The 9,055-nt window shown below is 42.9% G+C and overlaps 1 protein-coding gene across 1 annotated transcript; it reads right to left on the bottom strand.

Annotated features, from left to right (window-relative positions):
* Positions 1–1,608: 1,608 nt before the first annotated feature.
* LOC104327146 (olfactory receptor 10AC1-like) lies at positions 1,609–2,618 on the bottom strand. The gene is given in 2 exon segments (XM_009932032.2): positions 1,609–2,150; positions 2,153–2,618. Coding segments are annotated over 2 exon segments (1,008 nt in total).
* Positions 2,619–9,055: the final 6,437 nt, after the last annotated feature.

The following is a 9,055-nucleotide window of genomic DNA, read 5'->3' as shown; positions in this document are numbered from 1 at the left end:
TTCTCTAATGTACTTCTAAGGTACTTCCCTATTAGTAGGTAATATACTTTTATTGAGACCCTCCCCTTTTCATTTTTGGAAGACCTGGCAGGTGATTAAAATGTTCACTACAACTTTGATCATTTTAAATAATGCAGCTAAACCTTTGCTTACAGCAGTAATTAGGTATTCCTTGACATGAGAGCCAATATTCTGTGTTAATGTTTTAGCCTGGCCAGACTGTCAACTTGAAGACAGCTTTTAATGTGATTTTTAAATTCCACATTACTCTTTCGTCAGATGGCTCCAAGTTAACTTCCTTAGTTACAGTGCCAATTTTTTACATTAGTCAAATCCACTTACCATAATTTTTAATGATTGTAGCCCAGAGAAAGCAAATATCATTCTGCTCTCTCAACCTGCCAAGGGAGCGAGCTGAGGGCAGCTGAGGTGCTGAAATTCCTTTGGATTAGGCAGAGGAACAGAAGCAAGCCTTTTGTTTTTTTCTCAACAATTTGATACGTAAGAGGTGGGTTCTGAATCATAGGGTCTATCTGGGGCTTTAAAGAGCCATGGGGAAGGGAAGTATTAAATAAAATAATAAAATTCCTTCTTTCTCTCCCGTTCCTGTCCAAAACTGTTTTTTCCTGATTTGTCTGAATCATCCTGTTCCACCTACGTGTAGGAAACACACAAAATCACGCTGCATTGCACCTTTCAGACTCTTGTGTCTGCTGCAGTCCAGCACATGCTGTAACTCTCATTGGTTTCACTAAAGAAATTACAATAACTGTAGCAGTGGTATGATTAATCTGACGATGAGAGATTTCAACACTCCTTAGGCATACTTATTTATATGATATAGTCCTTCCCGATAAAAGTCACATGATAAGGCCAGTATCTTAGTCTTTATGTTGCCATAGGAACAATCCAAACCTGAAGCATCTCCCTACAAAAGGAAAGATTGCTTCCGGCGAAACAGGCTTGGGAAAGTCATACTCTTGTCAAATCGGCGGCACTTCCATTTTCATTATTTAGAATAATTCAAAATCAGATGAGTTTGCACTAATGATCTTTCCACTTGTGATGGCATGTTAGAGTGCAGCCTTCTGCTAAATTTGGTGAAAACCACAGCTTAATTTCCATTTCTTTCTAGGCATGGGCTTTCCTCTTCTAACCTTCCAGTAACCTTTTGCAGATTTTTTGTGCTGAAGAACTTACCACTCTAAAATTTTTTATTGATTTCCCATTTTCCAGTTTCTACTTTCATCTTGACAGGAAAATAATGAAACCAGTACAGCGGCTTTAAATAATTTTGTGTTGATCTTTTGATTGTGCTGAGATGACCATGAATCTAAGCATGAGTATGTACGTGATCACAGAAGTGAGACCACAAACTGATCAAAGTTCTTCTTCCTCACAAGTCATTAAAACATATCCCTTTAGGTAAAGTGTTAGGTTAGACACCTTTTTGTTTTGTTTCGGTTTTTTTAGCAGAGATGTCATTTTGTCCTAAACGTATCGATGCATGTTGAATTCTGCCTGGATATTTGCCATAGTGAAGTCTATGGAGAATCTGGTCCTAACATGGTTATGGGGCTGTTTTCCAACAAGCACACATTTGCTCTACTAAAACTTACCACACACACCTCCCTCAGCTCTGATAGTATCCCAGTTCAGCTGAGCTATTTTCTTCCTCCTCAACATTTTCCTGAGGACCCCTCTGAATTCCTTGTTCCTCAGGCTATAAATGAGGGGATACAGTAACGGAGTAACGTTGGTGTAGACCAGAGACACCATCTTGTCTTGAGCTGACGAGTAACTGGACTTAGGACGAATGTACATGTAGGTGGCACATCCATAGTGTAGCAAGGTGATGGCCAAGTGTGAAATGCAGGTTGAAAAGGCCTTGCCCCTTCCCATGGAGGAGGTGACGTGTAGCAAAGCAGCAGCAATGCAAACATACAAGGTCAGGATTAGGAGGAAGGGGAGCAGCAGCAGGAGCATGCAGGCAGCCAGCAAGGGCAGCTCAGGGGTGTAACTCTGTGTACAAGCCAGGTGCAGCACAGCAGGGACATCACAGAAGAAGTGATTGATATGGTGAGACTGTCAGAAAGGTAAGCAGAAAACAGCCACTGTCAACACCAGGGCAACAGCAAAACCTCCAGACAGCAAGCCACAGCCAGCCGGAGGCAGAGCCCCTCGCTCATCACAGCTGCATAGTGAAGTGGCTGACAGATGGCAACGTAGCGGTTGTACGACATGACGACCAGAAGGAAGCATTCAGCCCCACCAAGTGCCATAAAAAGGTGCATCTGTGCAGCACAGCCTATGAAAGAAAAGGTGCTGCCATCCACCACTATCAGGCTGAGGAGCGCCTTAGGGACAATGACTAAAGTATAGCAGAGCTCAATGACAGAGAGCTGACAGAGGAAGAAAAGCATGGGAGTACGGGAAGGCTCCATAATCACCGCCATGAAGATCATCACATTCCCTGACAGCGTGACCAAATGGACAAGGAGAAAGATAAGGAACAGGAGGACCCGCAGACAGAGGAGCTCGGAGAAGCCGAGCAGGTGGAACTCCATGGCTGTGTCAGTGCTCTTATTGTCTCTCTCCACGAAGCCTTCACATGGCATCTACAGGGATAGAAACAGAAGGGAGACAGCTGAATTTGACCTGATGCCTGGCAATCAATTCCATGTAGGAAGTAATGTTGCAGTACTGCAGAACCAGTGCAGTAAAGCTCATTGTCTGGGGAAGAAGGTGATTTCATTTAAAACAAAACTGATTTCACTCAGTCACATTCAACACACTCTCAGACCCATCTTCTCAAAACCACCAAGGTTCTTGTACCCAAATGATCTGCTTAGGATTCTTTGCCATGACATTAGTGACAAACAATGTCAGCTGTTGTGTCTTCATCACTTCTTCTGAGTTGTTCTTAGGTTCGTGACCATGTGCAGGTTTTGAAGATGCATTAAGTACCCTTTAGGAGCTGACACTGATTAGTGTCTCTGTCCTGTCGTGCATTTGAGAGTCATCATTGGACTCTCCCTCCTGATCTGAGAGCCGCAGGAAGCTGCAGATGGATGTGTTGGAATCTTGATGACCAACAACACCTGAGTTTTGCAGACATTCTGCTACTGCTCCTTCTGGTGCTTCCAACCCTAGGCAGATCCGTTTATTCTCTATTCACACCAATACTGCAGTTCTCTACATCTGTGCCAGACATGTACAAGGAGAATCAGGCAGTGAGCTGGAGCTTCTGCTTTACAATCTGACTCCAATTAATGGGAATTTGAGGTGTTCGCTGACCGGCTTCTCCCTTCCCTGCAACGGATCTGCCTCAAAGTTCATATGGAAACGGGATTTCAAATGAAAGCGGTCACTGATTAGACATGAGGATTCCAAACTTAGCACTGACATTTTGGCTGCTTACATCTTTATGCCTGGCTCAGCCATATGGCATCAGAGTTAGAGTAAACAATCAAACCCAAAGCTGTCCATGGCAATGTACTCTGTATAACAATTGTTAAAAGCAAACACAAAACTAATATCATAGACTTAGAGGGAATGAGATCTTGCTTGTCACAGGAAGAACGGAAAGTTCCTAGGAATGTGAAGTGAAGCAAAGCTGTTTAAATTGTAAAGATCTAGAAAAGATATGAATGTAGAGAGCCACATAATAATAAATTTGGTATGCCGGTCACAAGTGAACAGTGCTCATTGCTCATGTGTTTATTATGTAATGCATTATTTACTACAAATAATAATTCCAACCCTTTCTACACTTTACCATAAAGCAGGAATAAAAGCAGAAATTCCTTGAAGACTTCAATTCACATCAAAAACCCAACAATACTTAAGTATGAAAGAAGCTGGAAAATTACATGAAATATTCCAATGCCATCAAGAGCAAATAGAAGGAATGGGAAGTTGATGGAATAAAAATATTAGTGGAGATAGGGATTTTCCTGGAAAGAAGATATCTCAAAAAAGCTCCAGAAAGAAGTAATTAATAAAGCTGAGGAGGTGAATCTGATAAGCCTACATGCCTTTGCCTTTATTTTTGCCACTGCAATCCCTGGAACTTGCTGCTCCAAGGTTTCCTTGTGACCCAGAATCTCAGCAGGATTCAAAACATCTGGGGACTCAGGTGAATAATGAAAACATCCACATTTATTTTACTTCAGTTCCAAAACTAGGAACTAAATCTCTGTGTTTCAGAGCTGAAGTCAGCAAAATCATAAAGTTAGGAACAAACTTTACCATAAGCTCCAAGACAAAAAAATGGACAGTCAGTAAAGACCAAGATGGAGGTCTTTAGAGAATGTAGAGGGAGCAGTGATCCCACCAAGGCAGGTAACTCAACAAGGGCTACTGCAGGACACAGGTCACTGTGGTTATAAAGCCATGGCTAATTCCTACATCCACCTTTTGCTGCTCCGGAACTCCCTGACAGCTATTGTAAACAGTCTGGCTGCAGAGCTTTCTTGACACTGTATGCAAGTGGTAGGTCTTCACAGAAAACAGGAGTAATGAGTTGAGAAATGATCTCAAGACTGTGGACTCAATCAGTGGGGAACAGCTGGGGCTCCCCTCGCTCAAAGTACTGAGACTTTAAGAGGATTCTACTAAACACAACAAAGCTAGAGAGTGAGGAAGAAGCAGGGGGTTCACTTCCTTTTGTTTGGAGCAGATCACTTCATTGATAACATACGGTCTCTGGGTTAGAAGATAAGGAAACAGAGGCTGCTTCTTCTTGATGATGTGTGTGGTTCAGTCTGGGCTGAGATTCTGTTTCTTGCCCAGTCTTGGGTCCCTCTGGCTGTGAGTGTCCCTAGAGCCAATGTTTTCTTTCAGCATTTCATAATCGTCCTCTCTTCTCTTCTGCAGGACCCAGTTCCTTATATACAAGACGACATAGATGTCTTTCCTCTTCCCTGCTGCCACTGCCCTCCCCACACGAATGACAGGCAGTTCCATTCCTCCCAAGAAAAAGGGGGTTGCGGTTTTTCTGTAAATCAAGCGACGGGTCCGAGGAAGGCAGTCTTGTAACACCCTCCTAAGGGCTCTTGCTCCTTTCACTGAAGCAGTTTAAAGAAGCTGATTATTCGTTGGGCTGGTATATACCAGATATGGCAACGATTTGATTAACAGAATGCACTGCTGCTCTTAAATAAAAATAATTCTGTTGGTCTTTAAGTAAGCTTAAAACAAATTCACACTGAAAGGCAAAGCAAAATAGACATAAAAACTTTAAACCCTTCTGTAGATCTGTGTGTGGAGTTTTCACCAGTTCAGGCAACCCATTATTTCTTGCTGACTCAGATGAAATCACTCTTCAGCAGTGGATAGGACTGAGATTATTCAGGACCAACTTATTTTTATTACTATTTTTCCATTCATTCCTGGCCACTTAAACTGAAATCGTTACAGAGATCTGTAGGTTTATATAGAAAAAACAGGCAAATTCAAGGTTTTTGACTGCTAAAATGGAACTGCTTTCCATTAACCCAGCTTGGCAGAAACAGGTAAATATGGTACCTTAAGATTTCTCAGGACGTGGTTTAGAGGAAGTCCATCTTTCAAAATATTCTTCTGTAATATTTTATGCATATGGTGCAGTCATTCTGGGACAAAACTACCCCATGCATCAGTACTGTCTGGGGACTAATTGTGTTGGGAGCAGCTCTGCAGAAAAGAACCTGGTCTTCCAGAAGGCAGGAAGAGGAACATGAGTGAGGAAGAGGCAATGAAGACCAACCACATACTGCACTGAAATAGCAAGAACACGGCCAGCAGGTGAAGGGAGGTGATTATCCCTCTTTATTTGGCACACGTGAAGCCACATCTAGAACACTGTGTCCATTGTTGCAGTCCCCCACACAAGAGATGGCAACAAGCTCAAGAGGAACACGTGATGTACAAGGAGAGGATGAGAGAGGTTTGTTCAGCCTGGTAAAGAGGAGGCCAAAAGGAGGATCTAACTGATGACTTCAGCTATCTTTTGGAGGGCTGCAGAGACAACAGAGCCAGAGTCTTCTCAGAAGGGCACAGTGAAACAGCCACAATGTTTACATTAAAGAAAATTCTGACTTGCCATAAAGAAAAAAACCACGTTTTTCTCACAAAGGTGGTTCAGCACTGGAACAGGTGTCCTGAGAGGCTGGGATGTCTTCCTCCTTGGAGGTGTTCACATGTTGCCTGATCAAGGCCATGAGGAGCCTGACCTAGCTCTGGAACTAGCTGTGCTGGGAGCAGGGTGTTGGACTAGAGACCTCCAGAGGTCCCCTCCCATCTAAATCTTTCTTTGAGTCTATGATTCTGGCCAGCCTTCATCAGACTCCCAGTATGGACAGGAGCAGAACTCTGTGTGTACCTGAGGAGCTTTGCTGTCAGAAATTGAAATACTTGTGGACTGTTGGCTCCTCCAAGGCCACTACCTGGGATTCTGTAGTGACACAATTTTGAAATTTGGCAGAACTTAAATGCCAAAGTCATATTGTAGTGGTTTTATTTTTTTTTATAAGTGTCATGTAACTCTTGGAATTAAAGCAATGACAGTGGGGTCTATCCTCTTTAGTCTCTCAATTTACTTATTTAACTTCCAACTTTTTAAACTTTTTTTTTTATTTCAACTTTTTTCCCTACACTTTTTTTTGTTTGAGATGCTGCAAACAATTCAGGGCACAGAATCCCCTTTAAAGCATTTCCAAAACTGGATTCTGAATCTGGCTGGAATTTCTAGATGCTGTTGTATAATAGTAAATAAAACAACAACCCTGAAGCTTCTCTCTGTGTCTTGTTGTCTCTGCAGCTGTAACAGGAGTAAAATCAAGAAGCTGGTTATTATATAATTCTGTCCAGTAAATTGGGTGGATTATAAGGGAAAGTATATCCTTACAGTGAAGAGTCTGTTTTAGTCAAATGCTTTGTGGAGTAAGATTGCTCCCTCTAGCAAATTCTGTAAGAATTTCAGAACACCAACTGACTAACTCATGCATAGCTTCTCTTTGTGTTATAAAATAAAATTCAGGGGTTTAGGTGCTATTTCTTCCTTTAATTTATATTTATTCTCTTCTCTGTCCCAAACCGCAGGAGAAAATCTGCTACCTCAGTAACAATGCAAAAATAATTACAAGGAACTATTTTGACAAGTCTGTTCCAACTCACTCATCTTCAGATGGTGCTTTTCTGCTGCTGGACTGGAGGTGAACCTAGGTGAGTCAGCATGCACCCAGTAACCAATACCACATAGTCAGCAGTAATACGCATTACTTTTTTTTTTACCGTAGTGCCCAGCCTTACACTGAAAGAAGTAAGGCAAATTATTGTTTCAGTTTGTGTGTGTGTAGATAAGCTGTCATTTATTAACATGTAACTTACCCCTCCCTGCAACGTTTCAACACACACCTACACATTCCCTCCAAAACGTGGCTCGCCGAACAGGGGCACGTTAGCTGGGTGAGGTATGCATCCCAGTGCCAGAACACACAGCAACAAGACAAACAAGGAGCAGGAGAGGATGAGAATATGCATGTCAAAGTGACTCCGTACTTCCTCCTGTAGCCCACACCTTTCAGGTTCCCAGCATTTTCATTGCATCAGCTTGCAGCCAAATTCATAATAGACTAATAAAAGCTGCCGGTTAGCATCAGTGTTTGCATGTCTTGAGTCTGCAGCGTGCTGGAGACGTACCTTCTTCCTTGCTGCAGAGTTTAGTCCTGCTCTCCTCCCCCGCACTCTAATTGTGTGATTTTTTTGGGTACACGCCTGCAAGGCTTTGGGACTGGCCTGCCTTAGCCCGAATTTCTGTAAAGAGTTGCTTGGAATCCAGCTACGGATAGTGAATCACATCATATCAGTTTCTATCAGCAACTGCAACATGCTTCAGAGGATGTTCCCCTTGGTCTTCAGAAAAAAGACCAGCCCTGGGCTTGCCTATTCCCACCCGTGAATTGCCAGCCTGCTCCAACAAAGGGGAGGGAAACAAAAAACCTGCCCAGGAAGCTTTACTGGGAAGCTCAGCATAATCTGGAGCAATACGGACAAAAATGGAAATGGTTGAGGCACGTACTGGGAAGCCTGGAGGAGAGGGGCAGCCGAGGAAACGGCGCGCTCGGCCCAGACAGCCCTGCGGCCCTGACGTGATGGAGAGACACAAAACTTCAGCAGGGCGGAAATAATGTTCAAGCAACGTGACTTAACTAGCCAGTGGTAAAAGAGAATAAAGGGGATAAGAAAGATTACAGATCTTCTTTGCATGCAAAAGCACACTGATACTGATCCTCTGGGGGTATCATACTGTTGTAGAAAGCAAAGGTTTTGGCTTAGCAGCTTCATTGAGGTTCTGCTGCAGGTATGGTTACAAGCAGAAGCTACTTAGTTATTCAGAAATGTTATGGTGTCTTGTCTGAGAGAGAAATTAAGGTAGATTTAAGGCAGATTGCTAAAACTGTATTTGGTCATTAATGAAAGGTAAGATTCACTCTAATGAAAATTTAACAGTGGCAATGTGAAAATAAATATTAATAGCATTTGAGGAAATGCATTTGTGACTCCAGCAAGGCTGATTATGATCAGGATGTAGCTGGGCCAGGGGCTGGAAATGGCAGTGCCTTGAAGGAGACTTTTTAGTAGGTACTGGATCCCTGTTCTGTAATCAACAAGAGTCAAGAAATGCTGCCTCCCACAGAGGTAAGACACTGACGCTCCTTTAGGAGAAACAGTGTTCCTTTATTCCTGTAGCGTTCAGAGCTTTCTGGGAACTTGGAACTGAAACTGGCCAATGTGGTAACAGCAGGATGACCGATATCAGTATGCCTTGGTGAGAAAAAAGCATTACCCAGCTCTCAGTGAGCTTCTGTTATTTGGCTTGATAATCACTGGCTGGGAACTCACTCTGGAAAAGATGCTGGACCACCCACCAACCAAAACAGAGTTTTGTAAAAAAGGGCAGGCAGCCTGGCAGCTGACTTCTCCTCATAGTTTGTTAAAGGTGGGGAGTTTCTTCCACCTCATTGTGCTTACTCATACTCTAACCCAGCCAAAGACATTTTCTTGCATCTCT

Source organism: Opisthocomus hoazin, chromosome 1, assembly GCF_030867145.1.
Source record: "Opisthocomus hoazin isolate bOpiHoa1 chromosome 1, bOpiHoa1.hap1, whole genome shotgun sequence".
Lineage (NCBI taxonomy): Eukaryota > Metazoa > Chordata > Aves > Opisthocomiformes > Opisthocomidae > Opisthocomus > Opisthocomus hoazin.
Note: the sequence above shows the minus strand (reverse complement) of the source record. Positions and strands in the feature narration are given on the sequence as shown.